General features: G+C 51.8%; 1 protein-coding gene across 1 annotated transcript; it reads left to right on the top strand.

Annotated features, from left to right (window-relative positions):
• The first annotated feature begins 105 nt into the window (after nucleotides 1-105).
• zgc:136971 (S9 family peptidase) lies at nucleotides 106-17,316 on the top strand. Its single transcript, XM_062458339.1, has 21 exons — nucleotides 106-357; nucleotides 628-745; nucleotides 867-1,011; nucleotides 1,130-1,205; nucleotides 1,358-1,433; nucleotides 1,889-2,037; nucleotides 2,167-2,301; nucleotides 2,384-2,475; nucleotides 2,563-2,600; nucleotides 3,516-3,707; nucleotides 3,796-3,896; nucleotides 4,000-4,051; nucleotides 4,350-4,438; nucleotides 4,887-5,028; nucleotides 5,171-5,254; nucleotides 5,373-5,453; nucleotides 5,767-5,855; nucleotides 6,017-6,210; nucleotides 6,376-6,478; nucleotides 6,706-6,812; nucleotides 16,499-17,316. The coding sequence occupies exons 1-21, from the start codon at nucleotides 325-327 to the stop codon at nucleotides 16,599-16,601; spliced, it is 2,199 nt and encodes a 732-aa protein (XP_062314323.1). The 5' UTR covers nucleotides 106-324; the 3' UTR covers nucleotides 16,602-17,316.
• Nucleotides 17,317-21,040: the final 3,724 nt, after the last annotated feature.

Here is a 21,040-nt window from a genome sequence, read left to right as displayed (position 1 = left end):
TGGTTGGCTGTGGATGTCTACTTGCATTAAATGTATCCTCCAATACATATAAGCAGTAGAGAACTATTAGAGTAGTTGGGAATACGATTGATGAGGGGCACTAGCAAGGCATATATCATTTTAACTGACAGCAACTTCACAGGTTGCTGATGAATTAAATGTAATGCGGTGTAATAAAAAACTCAATATAATGTTTTGGTTTTAATTATTTATATGTTGACATGTAAAATTGGAAAGCTCTGCCAGATCCCAAACTATTAAGTTTGTCCGGTGCTGCCCTCTACGGTGTAGTTCCATTCATCTCACTTTACAAGTCGAAACAAAATGGTATCGTCCGTCGTCAACATGGAGTCCCTGGTAAAAATCTTAACAGTTCTATCCGTGAATATTATGCTGAAGTTGGCACGTGTTGTGACATGCATGAAACAACGCTCCACCCGTTATTTTCATTTGAAACGCATTAGTTGTTACACGTTCGCTTTGAAACAATGTAACCACATTGACACCGAGCACCAAATACACGATATGCACAGAATGCATACTCATGGTTTGTATTTGTAGCCTGTATTGAGAATGCAATGGAGAACGCAAACTATTCTCCTGAAACTGCGATATTATATCACCCAGATGGAGTCCGATGCTATTGCCGCCGTGTATGACCAGTGCAGCGGATATCCGACCCCTCTGTCTGCCAACGTTACTGAAGCTCTTCAGAACAACCAGAGAATCATCACTGTATCTACAGGTCGGCAGCACCTCTCCCTTTTGAGACACTATCCATAATAGTGTGATCATGCTTATTTTCCTAAGCATTGGTTAGTTGGTAGGTCAGTGCTCCTGCAACTCCCTGCCTCTCTCTCTGCCAGAATGGTGTCAAAACGAGACTTCCAGGAGAGCCCGGCTGCGGTTCTCTCAGAGCTGGACCCTGATTGGACCAGACGGACCCAAAACAGCCGACACACCCATCTTCACTGTACCCCCTTCCGGACCCTGCACTCCTCTACACGGAGAGTAAGAGCACAAATTAGATGCATTCTATCCTTGTTATGTTTTAGGGCTGACTGGATTTATGGTTAGGTTATTCACATCCTATTCACACCAGTGGACTCTAATATATTCGCTCCTCCAGGCTGCTGAGTAACCATTCTCCCTCGGGGGACCTTCGTGCGGTTGTCAGAGATGCCAGCGGTCATCAGTACCTGGAGGTGAGAGGAAGCATCCTCTCCTAGTCTCTAACCCATGACTCCTTTCCTCCTAGCCTCCTTTCCTCCTCCTCACCCAAGGATTTGAGACAAATGTCGATTTTGCCACAGATCTAATGATACTAGATGAGATGGTATGTGTGTGTGTGTGTCAGGTCTGGGACGGTCGAGGTCTGAGGACAAGTCTGGATCTGACAGGCCTTAACAAACATGGCAGAGTGTATGAGGACGGTGAGGACATGAATAGCCTGTACTCACAGACACAGGCTCGCTGATACTCCGCTGTTAGCCTCTTCAACAAGTCCAAGGGCTCACACTGACTTTAATGACTTTAAACACATTGCAATTTGCACTATATTACACAATTTGTATCTTTTGTACCATTTGTATTTTTTGTAATATTTGTATTTTTATATAGTAAATTATGGCTACTTTATAGTTTATTGTATATTTTATTTTTAAATCCCCTTAGTATTTGCTGGACTATGTACCTTTAGTTATAGTTAGATCACATATTTAAGTTTTCCTATATGTTTAATGTATGCACCTTCCTGCCAAAGTAAATTCCTTGTCTGTGCAAACTTTCATGGCGATTAAAACCCTTTCTGATTCTAATTCTGTTCTGACTGTGTCTGTCTGTTTCCCCTCCCCTCTCTCTCTCTCTCTCTCTCTCTGGTTCTGTGCAGCTCAGTTTGGCTGTCTGGCCTGGTCTGAGTGTGAGCGCAGGGTGCTGTATGTAGCCGAGGCCAGCAGGGGCACAACGGAGGCCCCAGCCTCAGTGGCCTCATCTTCCACTGGAGCTAGCACCGCAAGGGAGCACCTACTTGCTGGGAAGGTACCACACACACACGTCACGTATACACATGTCACACATGCATCAAATGCTAATTGATTCAATTGAGAGAGTGGAATATGGTTTGTTAACCCATGGTTGTCTGGCTGGTCGCTCTGTGTCTTCCAACAGGACAGGAGTGTGTACTGGGAGGACTGGGGCGAGGGCCTGGCCGGTAAGAGTCTCCCAGTGCTGTGCGTGGCTGACCTGGTCAAGGGGAGCATCAGCGTGCTACAGGGGGTCCCTTCAGATGTGTCCCCCGGCCAGGTGAGACGGAAGGGAACGTCACACACACACACTCAAAAGTTCAGTATTTACCCATTAACACACCACTGTGTGTGTGCTGTAGCCCCTGTGGGCGCGAGGTGGCCAGGCGGTGGTGTTCGTGGGCTGGTTTCATGAGCCTTTCAGATTGGGCCTCAAGTTCTGCTCCAACCGCAGGTGAGCACCATGACACAGCCTCAGACTCCACCCACCTTAGATGTCCAGGGCTCCTATAGACTGCTGAAACCTGTCCTCTGTTCCCAGGTCTGCTCTCTACTGCCTCGACCTGGAGGGGACTTGTGGTGAGTGCTGTATACCTTGGGTCCTCAACTCTGGTCCTCAGGGCCCACTGGCCTGTATGTTCTAGAATCTAGATGTTTCCCTTCTCCAACACACCCGATTCAAATAAATGGGTCGTTATCAGGCTACTACAGAGCTTGATGAGCTTTCATTACAAACAGGTGTGTTGGAGCAGGGAAACATCTAGAACATGCATGACAGTGGGACAGTGGAACATACACACTGACTGTTTATCAATCCATGTTTTTCTCCGTTCTTGTGTTCTTGCGAACTTGTTTGACGTCATCTTTCATTGCCCAAGTACAGTTCCAATCCATAGAACACAAGTCACCAAGAATGCCAAAAATACCCGGAAGTGTTCTTGATCCGCCCCTTTTATCAAGGATGCATCGGATGGTGACTTGGTCAGCGAGAACGCATCTGATTTCCCAGAAGTCATTGTAAGAACACGCATCTCAAATCGTTCTCTTGTCCTCGTGGTCTTGCAAGACCGTTCTCGCGGTCTTGCAAGCTTGGCAAGAACGTTCTTCTCAAGAACGCAAGTAGCGTTCTTTGGATTGATAAACAGCCACTGTCTCTCTATCCACCTCCCCAACCCTTTTTAAATTAATTAATTTTTGGATTTTGGAAATAGTCATACAGACACAACGACAATAAGAAAACAGTCCCTGTACATTACAGATGTCTCAATTTTTTTAAAAATATATAACATTTATTGAATTAACATTTCAAAAACAGATGTAACTACTAAGAGTAAGTAAAACAATGAAGAGAGACAGGCTTGTTTCAACCACAATAGAATGTTACTAGCTTAGTGTGGCGAGAACATAGAGCCCACACGGACGACCATTCAAAGGCAGGTTCAATGTCATTGATAAAAGGTTGCCCCCCCTAACAACCCCCCTCCCCTCTTCCAGAGTGCCTGTCCGGGGGGGCTAGCAGCTCCGTGTCGTCCCCCAGGCTGAGTCCAGACGGCAGCTGGCTGGTGTACCTGCAGGGCCAGGTGTGGGGGCCCCACAGCCAGGCCCTCAGCCTTCAGCTCCACCACCTGGACACCGGCAGGAGCTCTGAGCTGCTGGAGGTGGTCCACAGGCCCAGGACAGGCCCAGGTACAGACGGTCTGGAATGTTGAGACTTGATGTCGAATGCGTTTCCCCTCCATGCTTGATGACCTGCTGCCCTCTCCCCTATCTCCAGACCGGTGTGAGTTTGCGGGTCTGTATGAAGCCCTGCCCGCCTGCTGCTGGTCAGAAGATGGACTCAGGGTGGTCTTCACCAGCTCCATGAGGAACTGGAAGGTACTGGAGACACACTCATTCAGTAACACACGCGCACTCCCACAACATGGTGTGCTGTTTTGAGCCTCATCACAATGCCCCCGCTCTCTGTCTCTCTGACCAGGAGGTGTATGTGGTTGACCGCTTAACCAGGAGAGTAACCAGCCTGTCTAGTAGTAAGCCTCTCTTCTCCTCCCCTCTGTCTGTCTGTTGATGGTCCTTCACTAGTATCTCATTACCCCCCCCGCCCATTCTGTTTTCTACCCCTAACTTCTAACTTCTAACTTGTCCTTCTCTCTTCCTCTCTTCCTCTCTGTCTCTCTCTCTCTCTCTCTCTCTCTCTCTCTCTCTCTCTCTCTCTCTCTCTCTCTCTCCGTCTCTCTCTCTCTCTCTCTCTCTCTCTCTCTCTCTCTCTCATCTCTCTCTCTCTCTCTCTCTCTCTCTCTCTCTCTCTCTCTCCCTCCCTCTCTCCAGGTGTTGATTTTGGAAGCTGGAAGCTTCTGACCATCCAGCGAGATGTGATGGTTGTATCCTGCTCCTCCCCCAACCGGCCCCCCTGCCTGGTAAGGTGTGTGTGTTTGTGTATGTGTGTTTGGGTGGGGTGTGTATGTGTGTTTGGGTGGGGTGTGCATGTGTGTTTGGGTGGGGTGTGCATGTGTGTTTGGGTGGGGTATGCATGTGTGTTTGGGTGGGGTATGCATGTGTGTTTGAATTTGGGTGGGGGGTGTGTGTGTTTGGGTGGGGTGTGCATGTGTGTTTGGGTGGGGTGTGTGTTTGGGTGGGGTGTGTGTGTTTGGGTGGGGTGTGTGTGTTTGGGTGGGGTGTGTGTGTGTTTGGGTGGGGTGTGTGTGTGTTTGGGTGGGGTGTGTGTGTTTGGGTGGGGTGTGTGTGTTTGGGTGGGGTGTGTGTGTGTTTGGGTGGGGTGTGTGTGTGTTTGGGTGGGGTGTGTGTGTGTTTGGGTGGGGTGTGTTTCTACAGGTATGAGGATGATGAAGTCCTTCTGTCTTGTAGAGGGTGGCGTACCTAGCTCCGCACGGGGGCGAGGGGGCGCGTGTCCCCTGGAAGACCCTAGGTGAGCCTGGCACGATTTTGGACCTGGACTGGAATGTAATGGACATAACCCCACCTCCCCAAGAGGAGAACCCTCAGTACTGTAAGTCGAGAACCCTAGAGAACCCTCAGTAGTGTTCGAGAACCCTAGAAACCTTCCGAACTGTAAGTCGTGAACCCAGAACCCACAGAAGTGTAAGGAGAGAACCTCAGTGGTGATGCATGGTTGTGTCTCCCTCTGCTAGCTGGTCTGATGTTCAGCTGCCTGCTGGTCAGGCCCAGGGCTCGTCGCTCGGCCTCCAAGACTCCTCTGGTGGTGTTTTCTCACGGTGAGACTGGGACGCGTCTCAATAGTCTAGCCTGCTAGGAGCTCCACTTCACTGTGTCCTTGTCTGCTCTGTTGCCTCTGTTCGGGCTGTGTTGATACACTGTGTGTGGGTTCACCAGGTGGGCCCCACTCTCAGTTCTATGCAGAGTGGAACGTGACCTCTGCAGCCCTGGCGAAGCTGGGATTCGCTGTGCTCATGGGTAACATCCCCCCCCTTCCCCATCACCACACACACACACACACACACACACACACACACACACACACTCATCTATCTCTCCAGTCTATCAGAGGCTCTTACTTATCTCAACTCTAGTCCAATCACAGTTTATATCATAACCCCCACCGCCCATTCTATTTTCTACCCCTAACTTCTAACTTTCCTCTGTCTCTGTCTCTGTCTCTGTCTCTGTCTCTGTCTCTCTCTCTCTCTCTCTCTCTCTCTCTCTCTCTCTCTCTCTCTCTCTCTCTCTCTCTCTCTCTCTCTCTCTCTCTCTCTCTCTCTCTCTCCAGTCAACTACCGAGGTTCTACAGGGTTCGGTCAGGACAGCATCTTGTCTCTGATTGGTCGTATTGGAGACCAGGATGTGAAGGATGTCCAGGTGTTGTCTTGTTCCCAGATCTTCACCCTGCAGGCCCCAGCTCCCAACCCCTACTTCCTGGCCCATGACATTTGACCCTTGACCCTAGCTGCCAGTCTTCTGTATCATGGTCTGTGATGTTTGTAGTGATTGGAGACTTGATAGTGATCTCTTCCTCCCAGAGGGCCGTTCTCACTGCACTGCAGAGCGACTTGACCCTTGACTCCAAGAAGCTGCTGTTGATGGGCGGGTCTCACGGCGGCTTCCTGTCCTGTCACCTGATTGGCCAGTACCCAGACTTCTACAGAGCATGTGCAGCCAGGAATCCTGTCATCAACGCTGCCACCCTACTGGGAACCAGCGACATAGTCGACTGGTCAGACCCACACACACACACACACACTTATACACTTACACACAACCACACACATCCACACACACTGACTTGTCTCATATGATATTCTTGAATTGATCTTTTGGATTATTAAAGTGTACAGAGTGAAAGTATCAGGTGTTGAGTCTCCAGAGGTGTGACCTCCAGGCGGTACTCCTGTGTGGGGCTGCAGTACTCCTATGACAAGCTGCCCAGCCCCCAGGCCCTGGCCAACATGCTGGAGAAATCACCCATCAGACATGCTGCGCAGGTTGGTACACTCTCACACACACACTCACACACACAAACACACACACACACATATATATACAGTCTGGCTTTTCTTGAACTCTGTTTTCTTACTTCTGTTCTCCTTCCTCTTTCTCTGTCTCCTTTTTCTCTCTCTCACTTTCTGTCTCTCACTTTTTCTCCCTCTTCCTCTTTCCGTCTCTCTCTCTCTCTGCTGTCGTGTGTGTGTGTGTGTGTGTGTGTGTGCAGATCAGTACTCCAGTGCTGCTGCTGCTGGGGGGCAGAGACAGGAGGGTGTCCCCCCACCAGGGACTGGAACTCTACAGACACCTGAAGAGCAGGGGCAGCCCTGTCAGGTCAGACACACACACACACACACACACACACACACACACACACACACACACACACACAGACACCTGAAGAGCAGGGGCAGCCCTGTCAGGTCAGACACACACACACACACACACACACACACACACAGACACCTGAAGAGCAGGGGCAGCCCTGTCAGGTCAGACACACACACACACACACACAGACACCTGAAGAGCAGGGGCAGCCCTGTCAGGTCAGACACACACACACACACACACACACAGACACCTGAAGAGCAGGGGCAGCCCTGTCAGGTCAGACACACACACACACACACACACACACACAGACACCTGAAGAGCAGGGGCAGCCCTGTCAGGTCAGACACACACACACACACACACACACACACAGACACCTGAAGAGCAGGGGCAGCCCTGTCAGGTCAGACACACACACACACACACACACACACACACACAGACACCTGAAGAGCAGGGGCAGCCCTGTCAGGTCAGACACACACACACACACACACACACACACACACAGACACCTGAAGAGCAGGGGCAGCCCTGTCAGGTCAGACACACACACACACACACACAGACACCTGAAGAGCAGGGGCAGCCCTGTCAGGTCAGACACACACACACACACACACACACAGACACCTGAAGAGCAGGGGCAGCCCTGTCAGGTCAGACACACACACACACACACACACACACACAGACACCTGAAGAGCAGGGGCAGCCCTGTCAGGTCAGACACACACACACACACACACACACACACAGACACCTGAAGAGCAGGGGCAGCCCTGTCAGGTCAGACACACACACACACACACACACACACACACACAGACACCTGAAGAGCAGGGGCAGCCCTGTCAGGTCAGACACACACACACACACACACACACACACACACACAGACACCTGAAGAGCAGGGGCAGCCCTGTCAGGTCAGACACACACACACACACACACACACACACAGACACCTGAAGAGCAGGGGCAGCCCTGTCAGGTCAGACACACACACACACACACACACACACACACACTCTCTACAGACACCTGAAGAGCAGGGGCAGCCCTGTCAGGTCAGACACACACACACACACACACACACACACACACACACACACACACACACACACAGACACCTGAAGAGCAGGGGCAGCCCTGTCAGGTCAGACACACACACACACACACACACACACACACACACACACACAGACACCTGAAGAGCAGGGGCAGCCCTGTCAGGTCAGACACACACACACACACACACACACAGACACCTGAAGAGCAGGGGCAGCCCTGTCAGGTCAGGTCAGACACACACACACACACACACACACACACACACACACACACACACACACACACTCTCTACAGACACCTGAAGAGCAGGGGCAGCCCTGTCAGGTCAGACACACACACACACACACACACACACACAGACACCTGAAGAGCAGGGGCAGCCCTGTCAGGTCAGACACACACACACACACACACACACAGACACCTGAAGAGCAGGGGCAGCCCTGTCAGGTCAGACACACACACACACACACACACACACACACACAGACACCTGAAGAGCAGGGGCAGCCCTGTCAGGTCAGACACACACACACACACACACACACACACACACACACACAGACACCTGAAGAGCAGGGGCAGCCCTGTCAGGTCAGACACACACACACACACACACACACACACACACAGACACCTGAAGAGCAGGGGCAGCCCTGTCAGGTCAGACACACACACACACACACACACACACACTCTCTACAGACACCTGAAGAGCAGGGGCAGCCCTGTCAGGTCAGACACACACACACACACACACACACACACACACAGACACCTGAAGAGCAGGGGCAGCCCTGTCAGGTCAGACACACACACACACACACACACACACACACACACACACACACACACACACACACACACAGACACCTGAAGAGCAGGGGCAGCCCTGTCAGGTCAGACACACACACACACACACACACACAGACACCTGAAGAGCAGGGGCAGCCCTGTCAGGTCAGGTCAGACACACACACACACACACACACACACACACACACTCTCTACAGACACCTGAAGAGCAGGGGCAGCCCTGTCAGGTCAGACACACACACACACACACACACACACACACACACACACAGACACCTGAAGAGCAGGGGCAGCCCTGTCAGGTCAGACACACACACACACACACACACACCTGAAGAGCAGGGGCAGCCCTGTCAGGTCAGACACACACACACACACACACACACACACACACACACACTCTACAGACACCTGAAGAGCAGGGGCAGCCCTGTCAGGTCAGACACACACACACACACACACACACACACTCTACAGACACCTGAAGAGCAGGGGCAGCCCTGTCAGGTCAGACACACACACACACACACACACACACACACACACACACTCTACATACACCTGAAGAGCAGGGGCAGCCCTGTCAGGTCAGTCACACACACACACACACACACACACACACACTCTACATACACCTGAAGAGCAGGGGCAGCCCTGTCAGGTCAGATACACACACACACTCTACAGACACCTGAAGAGCAGGGGCAGCCCTGTCAGGTCAGACACACACACACACACACACACTCTACAGACACCTGAAGAGCAGGGGCAGCCCTGTCAGGTCAGATACACACACACACACACTCTACAGACACCTGAATAGCAGGGGCAGCCCTGTCAGGTCAGACACACACACACACACACACACACTCTACAGACACCTGAAGAGCAGGGGCAGCCCTGTCAGGTCAGACACACACACACACACACACAGACACCTGAAGAGCAGGGGCAGCCCTGTCAGGTCAGACACACACACACACACACACACACACACACACACACACACACACACACACACAGACACCTGAAGAGCAGGGGCAGCCCTGTCAGGTCAGACACACACACACACACACACACACACACACACAGACACCTGAAGAGCAGGGGCAGCCCTGTCAGGTCAGACACACACACACACACACACAGACACCTGAAGAGCAGGGGCAGCCCTGTCAGGTCAGACACACACACACACACACACACACAGACACCTGAAGAGCAGGGGCAGCCCTGTCAGGTCAGACACACACACACACACACACACACACACAGACACCTGAAGAGCAGGGGCAGCCCTGTCAGGTCAGACACACACACACACACACACACACACACAGACACCTGAAGAGCAGGGGCAGCCCTGTCAGGTCAGACACACACACACACACACACACACACACACACAGACACCTGAAGAGCAGGGGCAGCCCTGTCAGGTCAGACACACACACACACACACACACACACACACACACAGACACCTGAAGAGCAGGGGCAGCCCTGTCAGGTCAGACACACACACACACACACACACACACACAGACACCTGAAGAGCAGGGGCAGCCCTGTCAGGTCAGACACACACACACACACACACACACACACACACTCTCTACAGACACCTGAAGAGCAGGGGCAGCCCTGTCAGGTCAGACACACACACACACACACACACACACACACACACACACACACACAGACACCTGAAGAGCAGGGGCAGCCCTGTCAGGTCAGACACACACACACACACACACACACACACACACACACAGACACCTGAAGAGCAGGGGCAGCCCTGTCAGGTCAGACACACACACACACACACACACACAGACACCTGAAGAGCAGGGGCAGCCCTGTCAGGTCAGGTCAGACACACACACACACACACACACACACACACACACACACACACACACACTCTCTACAGACACCTGAAGAGCAGGGGCAGCCCTGTCAGGTCAGACACACACACACACACACACACACACACAGACACCTGAAGAGCAGGGGCAGCCCTGTCAGGTCAGACACACACACACACACACACACACAGACACCTGAAGAGCAGGGGCAGCCCTGTCAGGTCAGACACACACACACACACACACACACACACACACAGACACCTGAAGAGCAGGGGCAGCCCTGTCAGGTCAGACACACACACACACACACACACACACACACACACACACAGACACCTGAAGAGCAGGGGCAGCCCTGTCAGGTCAGACACACACACACACACACACACACACACACACAGACACCTGAAGAGCAGGGGCAGCCCTGTCAGGTCAGACACACACACACACACACACACACACACTCTCTACAGACACCTGAAGAGCAGGGGCAGCCCTGTCAGGTCAGACACACACACACACACACACACACACACACACAGACACCTGAAGAGCAGGGGCAGCCCTGTCAGGTCAGACACACACACACACACACACACACACACACACACACACACACACACACACACAGACACCTGAAGAGCAGGGGCAGCCCTGTCAGGTCAGACACACACACACACACACACACACAGACACCTGAAGAGCAGGGGCAGCCCTGTCAGGTCAGGTCAGACACACACACACACACACACACACACACACACACTCTCTACAGACACCTGAAGAGCAGGGGCAGCCCTGTCAGGTCAGACACACACACACACACACACACACACACACACACAGACACCTGAAGAGCAGGGGCAGCCCTGTCAGGTCAGACACACACACACACACACACACACCTGAAGAGCAGGGGCAGCCCTGTCAGGTCAGACACACACACACACACACACACACACACACACACACACTCTACAGACACCTGAAGAGCAGGGGCAGCCCTGTCAGGTCAGACACACACACACACACACACACACACACACTCTACAGACACCTGAAGAGCAGGGGCAGCCCTGTCAGGTCAGACACACACACACACACACACACACACACACACACACACTCTACATACACCTGAAGAGCAGGGGCAGCCCTGTCAGGTCAGTCACACACACACACACACACACACACACACACACTCTACATACACCTGAAGAGCAGGGGCAGCCCTGTCAGGTCAGATACACACACACACTCTACAGACACCTGAAGAGCAGGGGCAGCCCTGTCAGGTCAGACACACACACACACACACACACTCTACAGACACCTGAAGAGCAGGGGCAGCCCTGTCAGGTCAGATACACACACACACACACTCTACAGACACCTGAATAGCAGGGGCAGCCCTGTCAGGTCAGACACACACACACACACACACACACTCTACAGACACCTGAAGAGCAGGGGCAGCCCTGTCAGGTCAGACACACACACACACACACACAGACACCTGAAGAGCAGGGGCAGCCCTGTCAGGTCAGACACACACACACACACACACACACACACAGACACCTGAAGAGCAGGGGCAGCCCTGTCAGGTCAGACACACACACACACACACACACACACACACACACACACACAGACACCTGAAGAGCAGGGGCAGCCCTGTCAGGTCAGACACACACACACACACACACACACACACACACACAGACACCTGAAGAGCAGGGGCAGCCCTGTCAGGTCAGACACACACACACACACACACACACACACACACAGACACCTGAAGAGCAGGGGCAGCCCTGTCAGGTCAGACACACACACACACACACACAGACACCTGAAGAGCAGGGGCAGCCCTGTCAGGTCAGACACACACACACACACACACACACAGACACCTGAAGAGCAGGGGCAGCCCTGTCAGGTCAGACACACACACACACACACACACACACACAGACACCTGAAGAGCAGGGGCAGCCCTGTCAGGTCAGACACACACACACACACACACACACACACAGACACCTGAAGAGCAGGGGCAGCCCTGTCAGGTCAGACACACACACACACACACACACACACACACACAGACACCTGAAGAGCAGGGGCAGCCCTGTCAGGTCAGACACACACACACACACACACACACACACACACACACACAGACACCTGAAGAGCAGGGGCAGCCCTGTCAGGTCAGACACACACACACACACACACACACACACAGACACCTGAAGAGCAGGGGCAGCCCTGTCAGGTCAGACACACACACACACACACACACACACACACACTCTCTACAGACACCTGAAGAGCAGGGGCAGCCCTGTCAGGTCAGACACACACACACACACACACACACACACACACACACAGACACCTGAAGAGCAGGGGCAGCCCTGTCAGGTCAGACACACACACACACACACACACACACACACACAGACACCTGAAGAGCAGGGGCAGCCCTGTCAGGTCAGACACACACACACACACACACACACAGACACCTGAAGAGCAGGGGCAGCCCTGTCAGGTCAGGTCAGACACACACACACACACACACACACACACACACACACACACACTCTCTACAGACACCTGAAGAGCAGGGGCAGCCCTGTCAGGTCAGACACACACACACACACACACACACACACAGACACCTGAAGAGCAGGGGCAGCCCTGTCAGGTCAGACACACACACACACACACACACACAGACACCTGAAGAGCAGGGGCAGCCCTGTCAGGTCAGACACACACACACACACACACACACACACACACAGACACCTGAAGAGCAGGGGCAGCCCTGTCAGGTCAGACACACACACACACACACACACACACACACACACACAGACACCTGAAGAGCAGGGGCAGCCCTGTCAGGTCAGACACACACACACACACACACACACACACACACACACAGACACCTGAAGAGCAGGGGCAGCCCTGTCAGGTCAGACACACACACACACACACACACACACACTCTCTACAGACACCTGAAGAGCAGGGGCAGCCCTGTCAGGTCAGACACACACACACACACACACACACACACACACACACAGACACCTGAAGAGCAGGGGCAGCCCTGTCAGGTCAGACACACACACACACACACACACACACACACACACACACACACACACACACACACACACACACACAGACACCTGAAGAGCAGGGGCAGCCCTGTCAGGTCAGACACACACACACACACACACACACAGACACCTGAAGAGCAGGGGCAGCCCTGTCAGGTCAGGTCAGACACACACACACACACACACACACACACACACACTCTCTACAGACACCTGAAGAGCAGGGGCAGCCCTGTCAGGTCAGACACACACACACACACACACACACACACACACACACACACAGACACCTGAAGAGCAGGGGCAGCCCTGTCAGGTCAGACACACACACACACACACACACACCTGAAGAGCAGGGGCAGCCCTGTCAGGTCAGACACACACACACACACACACACACACACACACACACACACTCTCTACAGACACCTGAAGAGCAGGGGCAGCCCTGTCAGGTCAGACACACACACACACACACACACACACACACACTCTACAGACACCTGAAGAGCAGGGGCAGCCCTGTCAGGTCAGACACACACACACACACACACACACACACACACACACACTCTACATACACCTGAAGAGCAGGGGCAGCCCTGTCAGGTCAGTCACACACACACACACACACACACACACACACTCTACATACACCTGAAGAGCAGGGGCAGCCCTGTCAGGTCAGATACACACACACACTCTACAGACACCTGAAGAGCAGGGGCAGCCCTGTCAGGTCAGACACACACACACACACACACACTCTACAGACACCTGAAGAGCAGGGGCAGCCCTGTCAGGTCAGATACACACACACACACACTCTACAGACACCTGAATAGCAGGGGCAGCCCTGTCAGGTCAGACACACACACACACACACACACACTCTACAGACACCTGAAGAGCAGGGGCAGCCCTGTCAGGTCAGACACACACACACACACACACAGACACCTGAAGAGCAGGGGCAGCCCTGTCAGGTCAGACACACACACACACACACACACACACACAGACACCTGAAGAGCAGGGGCAGCCCTGTCAGGTCAGACACACACACACACACACACACACACACACACACACACACACAGACACCTGAAGAGCAGGGGCAGCCCTGTCAGGTCAGACACACACACACACACACACACACACACACAGACACCTGAAGAGCAGGGGCAGCCCTGTCAGGTCAGACACACACACACACACACACACACACACACAGACACCTGAAGAGCAGGGGCAGCCCTGTCAGGTCAGACACACACACACACACACACACACACACTCTCTACAGACACCTGAAGAGCAGGGGCAGCCCTGTCAGGTCAGACACACACACACACACACACACACACACACACAGACACCTGAAGAGCAGGGGCAGCCCTGTCAGGTCAGACACACACACACACACACACACACACACACAGACACCTGAAGAGCAGGGGCAGCCCTGTCAGGTCAGACACACACACACACACACACACACACACACACACACACACAGACACCTGAAGAGCAGGGGCAGCCCTGTCAGGTCAGACACACACACACACACACACACACACACACACACACACACAGACACCTGAAGAGCAGGGGCAGCCCTGTCAGGTCAGACACACACACACACACACACACACACACACACTCTCTACAGACACCTGAAGAGCAGGGGCAGCCCTGTCAGGTCAGACACACACACACACACACACACACACACACACAGACACCTGAAGAGCAGGGGCAGCCCTGTCAGGTCAGACACACACACACACACACACACACACACACACACACAGACACCTGAAGAGCAGGGGCAGCCCTGTCAGGTCAGACACACACACACACACACACAGACACCTGAAGAGCAGGGGCAGCCCTGTCAGGTCAGGTCAGACACACACACACACACACACACACACACACACACACACACACACACACACTCTCTACAGACACCTGAAGAGCAGGGGCAGCCCTGTCAGGTCAGACACACACACACACACACACACACACACACACACACACACAGACACCTGAAGAGCAGGGGCAGCCCTGTCAGGTCAGACACACACACACACACACACACACCTGAAGAGCAGGGGCAGCCCTGTCAGGTCAGACACACACACACACACACACACACACACACACACACTCTCTACAGACACCTGAAGAGCAGGGGCAGCCCTGTCAGGTCAGACACACACACACACACACACACACACACACTCTACAGACACCTGAAGAGCAGGGGCAGCCCTGTCAGGTCAGACACACACACACACACACACACACACACACACACACTCTACATACACCTGAAGAGCAGGGGCAGCCCTGTCAGGTCAGTCACACACACACACACACACACACACACTCTACATACACCTGAAGAGCAGGGGCAGCCCTGTCAGGTCAGATACACACACACACTCTACAGACACCTGAAGAGCAGGGGCAGCCCTGTCAGGTCAGACACACACACACACACACACACACACTCTACAGACACCTGAAGAGCAGGGGCAGCCCTGTCAGGTCAGATACACACACACACACACTCTACAGACACCTGAATAGCAGGGGCAGCCCTGTCAGGTCAGACACACACACACACACACACACACTCTACAGACACCTGAAGAGCAGGGGCAGCCCTGTCAGGTCAGACACACACACACACTTCTAATACTGATCACCATGGTTAAAAGTGCCAGTTGAGGGCTGTGACTAGTGCGTTGCTCTGTGGCGCCCCCTGCAGGTTGCTGTGGTTTGCTGAGGAGGGTCACTCTCTAGCGGGCGTGATCACCCAGGCCGACTGCTTCCTCAACATGGTGCTGTGGTTCCTGCAGCATCTCACCTGAGCTTGGGACTGGAGACACACACACACACACTATTATACACCAACCATGTCAGTGCACATACACACACATCCTAATGCTGGATTATGGATGACTGTACTTGACTGTACTTTTTTTTGCCGATAAACCTTTTTTTATTGTAGATAGACTAAGATGATCTTATGGATGCGTGTAAATTGAAAGCAGTAAAAAATCACTGTCTTATGCAAGCTACTGTGGTGGGCAATATGTGACAAACATGTATTATATCCTTTGAACCTTGGGAGTTGTTAGGACTACAATTAGACTACACAAAACGTTTTACTTTACAGCATTCTTTACAAATATGTTGACAGTTTTTTCTATGGTGTAACATTTACAATGTCAGTTGAGGTGCTAAAAGCTTTGCAATTGGTTGTGATACGACACATGAATAGAAGTGTTGATGATCAGTGTTTTGTTTGTATGAAAGTGCACTGCTGTGTGTGACCACTAGGTGTCAGTGGAGGGTTGGTTCACAGTTTATGACTGTAACTAATGTATGTGGAGTGACAGTTTGCAAGTCAATGACTAGTAGCACACTGGAGTTTAATATTAGAAATGTAAATGCACTAAACTGTTCCTTTAAATTACTTGCTGTTTTTATCCTCATTCTTAAAAAATGTGAACCGGGGCAACCTGTTAATGAAGAACAGCGATTTATTTTACGTTCAATGAAATTACAAATGTTCTTACTTACCTTATGATGTATGTACTTTATATGTGGAGGAGTGGCCCAACCAATAGAATGTCTCTAGACATGGCCAGATAAAAAACCTTTACCCAAATCACATAAAGGGATTTATGAGGGAAAGAAATATATTTTATTGAGTCTGACACATATATATATATATTGCAACAAAACTAAACCATTACTGTAGCACTAGTACCTCAGTTCTGTATATTAACATAATTTATGGTGGGTTGAACCCAGTCTGCACCCAACCTAACTGTATTTCATGGTCGTCTGTAAACATGTGGTTTAAGTTATTAATCTAAACCTGGCAACCGGGGTGTGATCGGAGAGTGTCAGCCTGGAGTGAGACAGCAGGGGGCGCTGGCATGTTTGGGGGTGCCAGGCCCACTAGGTCAGGGACGTCTTGGAAGCACATAGGTGTGAAGAGCAGAGGAGATGTAGGAAGGAGAGGAGGATGAAGAGGTAGAGAGGGGAGTGCACAGGAAAAGGGGAAGTGGAAAAGAGGCGAAAGAAAGCCGGAGACAGTCAGTCGGTCGGTGGCCCTGATGTGTAAAACATGTGAGTGACCACCACCAGTGCCCTGAGGAGCGGAGGAGGAGAGGCAGGAAGTAATGGCACCAAGTGAGGAGGATGGAGGGTGTGTGTGTGTGTGGGGGGGGGGGATGCCACCTCAGCATCTTCTGTTGGTTCAATCTGCTGTAGAAGTCTGGATGCGCTTACCTTAATTTCAACACAAAACACACACCCTCACACACACAAACACACACATAGACACTGACTCTCACGCACACTAATAAGTTTAGCCACATACATTTGGCAAACAGAATACTATCAGTTTTTACATCGGTTACACTCTATAGGGAGTTGTTTAATGAAATGGAATGTACGCCCCACACACACAAACCCCTCCACTTTCTCTCTCTCCCCCCTCTCCCCCTATCCTTGTCTATCATTCTCTCTTTCTTTCTGTCAAACTGAGTATGGGTGGAACACTACTCCTCCTCTTTCAGTTGAGTGCTTGGGGCCTCACTTTTACAAAGTCCCTGAGCTGTCTGTCTGCTTGTCTGCCTGCCATTCTGCCTGCCTGCCTGCCTGCCTGTCTGTCTGCCTGCTTGTCTGTCTGCTTGTCTGTCTGCTTGTCTGTCTGTCTGTCTGTTTGTCTGCCTGCTTGTCTGTCTGCTTGTCTGCCTGCCTGCCTGTCTGTCTGTCTGTGTGCCTGCCTGCATGCCTGTCTGCATGTTTGTCTCAGTAAATGTTTATCAGTTTATCATTTCTCATATACTGTCATGGAGCATTCTGGAAATTATTACAGAAATTGGTTTTACGTGAGGAAACTGAAAACATGGTAAATAACATGTTCTCCTTGTATATCTGTTAAGGGAAATTATGTTTATAAGTGTGTGTGCATGTGTGTTGTGGTTTACTAGAGCTTTCCAGAATCCAGGTCACTGCCACAAGAAACTGCTTTTGTACAGTCTGAGGGCGTTTCACTCAATCCAACTTTCTCAGGCCAGAAAGAAATAAGATTGGTTGACTTAAACAAGCAATCACAATGACCAGGGAACAGGAGTAGCATGAAGGCCTGTTCACACCAAGGACGATAACTATAACGATAACTATATTTGCATCCACACCAACCTTGACGCTAAGCTTCTCGCAATGTTGTCTTCCATTTCAAATATGCGGATAACTAGTTATAGTTATTGTTATCGTTCTTGATGTGAACGGACCTTTAGAGTCTGGTGATGCATGATGTCACTGTAATAACAGCATCACCGCACTGTAACTAGTGATGACATGATGTCACTGTAATAACAGCATCACTGCACTGTAAGTAGTGATGACATGATGTCACTGTAGTAACAGCATCACCGCACTGTAACTAGTGATTAAATGATGTCACTGTAGTAACAGCATCACCATACTGTAACTAGTGATGGATGACATGATGTCACTGTAGTAACAGCATCACCGCACTGTAACCAGTGATGACATGATGTCACTGTAGTAACAGCATCACCGTACTGTCACTAGTGATGAAATGAATTAACTAGTAACAGCATCATTGTACTGTAACCATTAATGACACAATATCACTGCAGTAACAGCATCACTTCAGGCTGTGTGGTGTGTGCGTGCGTGGGGTGTGTGCGTGCGTGGGGTGTGTGTGTGAGAGACTAATCTCCCTTCTACACCCACAGTACCACCGCAACTCAGCACTCCTGTTTATCCAATCATGCTCTTACACTCATCCATCACTCTGTCAGGTGGTCACCCCCCCGTCCCCTGCACATACATACACACACACTCAAAAACACACACTCACATGGTCTTACTGGTGCCTCACCACTGTACCCTTGGAGGACTATCATGGATCAATTAGCAGTGAGGAGGTTAGCGCTAGCGCTGGCCTGTAGACAGGAGAGATATAGGTGGGCTAAGCAGAGAAGCAACGAGGGGTCCTCCCAGGACTTGTCATCTGTCTCCTGGAGACCCCTTATGCCCCATCATCACCACCTCTCCTCTCCCATCCCCACCCCGCATCCCCCTCTTCTGTCTCCCGCCTACAGCCAGACCCTGCATTCATCCTGGCCGCCCTCCTCTCCTCCTCCACCTACCCACACAACCCTCAAACCCTCAACCACAACCCCCCCCCCCTCCAACCCCACAAGCCACTTTATTATAAGTCGCCGCACAAAGAAAATAAGAAACTATATTTTGACAGCACAGACAACTGACATTTCCTTTCAGCAATGAAGGGTTGGGGAGTGGAGGTGCTGAGAGCCGTGTAGTGGGTATGTGTGTGTGTGTGTGTGTGTGTAAGTCTTCATGGAATAACCAGCAGCACAGAAAAGAGTGCAATAACAAACTGTAACGCGATCACCAATCCGACCTATACACAACCACAACTGAAAATAGAACCCTGGGAGAAGTGTGTGTGTGAGAGTGTGTGTCTCTGTTCTCTATCAGCACCAGCAGGTCACGAACCACGTTAGAAAGATGTTTCACTGGTTTTGAGGTATCCCTGTCAAGTTTGAACCTAGCCCTGTGTGGGTCTGCCTGCCTGCCTGCCTGTCTGTCCATCTGTCTGTCTCTGAGATTTTGTTTCTCTCTGTCCTCTCCTCTTCCTCTTCCTTTCCCATCTACTCTGTTTTAGGGCTGTTCAGCTGTTAATGGTTATTGGTTCCAGGCCTGTTTGGCAGAAGATGACTATACCCTCTGAAGACTCATGGCTGGGGGGGATTGGACCAGAGAATGTGCTGGTTAGTTACACTAATGGCGGTCGCGGAGGGGGAAATTAGAGAGAGATTAGGGATGATGGCAGAGGAGAGTGGTAAGCCCTGAGGAGAGGTGAGAGGAAGGTGAGGAACTTGGGAGAGAACGAGAGGAAGATGGAGGAGTGTGTGGGGACCATTCCTCACAGACGCGACTCCGCTGAGGGAGAGCGAACCCAGCTTCTGCCACTGCAGGGGTCAGGGGTCAGGGTGGAGACTGCTGGTGGATCATCACCAGCAGCATCTCCTCATGAATAATGAGGTGTGTGTGTGTGTGTACGTGTGTGTGTGTTTGAGCAGCTTCCTCAAACACACACACACTGAGGTCGGCAGGTTACATTCTGCTCCTGGAACCAGTTTGAGACTCCTCAGAGGACCTGGAGCATCTACTGACCTCCCTACACCCCCCCATATAAACCTCCATCGAAGTCCTCTATGGGATGCCAGTTCAG

The sequence above is a fragment of the Osmerus eperlanus genome, chromosome 4, assembly GCF_963692335.1.
Source record: "Osmerus eperlanus chromosome 4, fOsmEpe2.1, whole genome shotgun sequence".
Lineage (NCBI taxonomy): Eukaryota > Metazoa > Chordata > Actinopteri > Osmeriformes > Osmeridae > Osmerus > Osmerus eperlanus.
This window is presented reverse-complemented; position numbering and strand designations above follow the sequence as displayed.

Bases quoted from the DNA above. Each gene is read 5' to 3' on its own strand.
- zgc:136971 (XM_062458339.1), top strand. From the start codon at position 325: ATGGTATCGTCCGTCGTCAACATGGAGTCCCTG. The intron at 1,012-1,129 runs GTAAGAGCACAA...TCGCTCCTCCAG, and splicing joins TGCACTCCTCTACACGGAGA to GCTGCTGAGTAACCATTCTC. The intron at 3,708-3,795 runs GTACAGACGGTC...CCCTATCTCCAG, and splicing joins CAGGCCCAGGACAGGCCCAG to ACCGGTGTGAGTTTGCGGGT.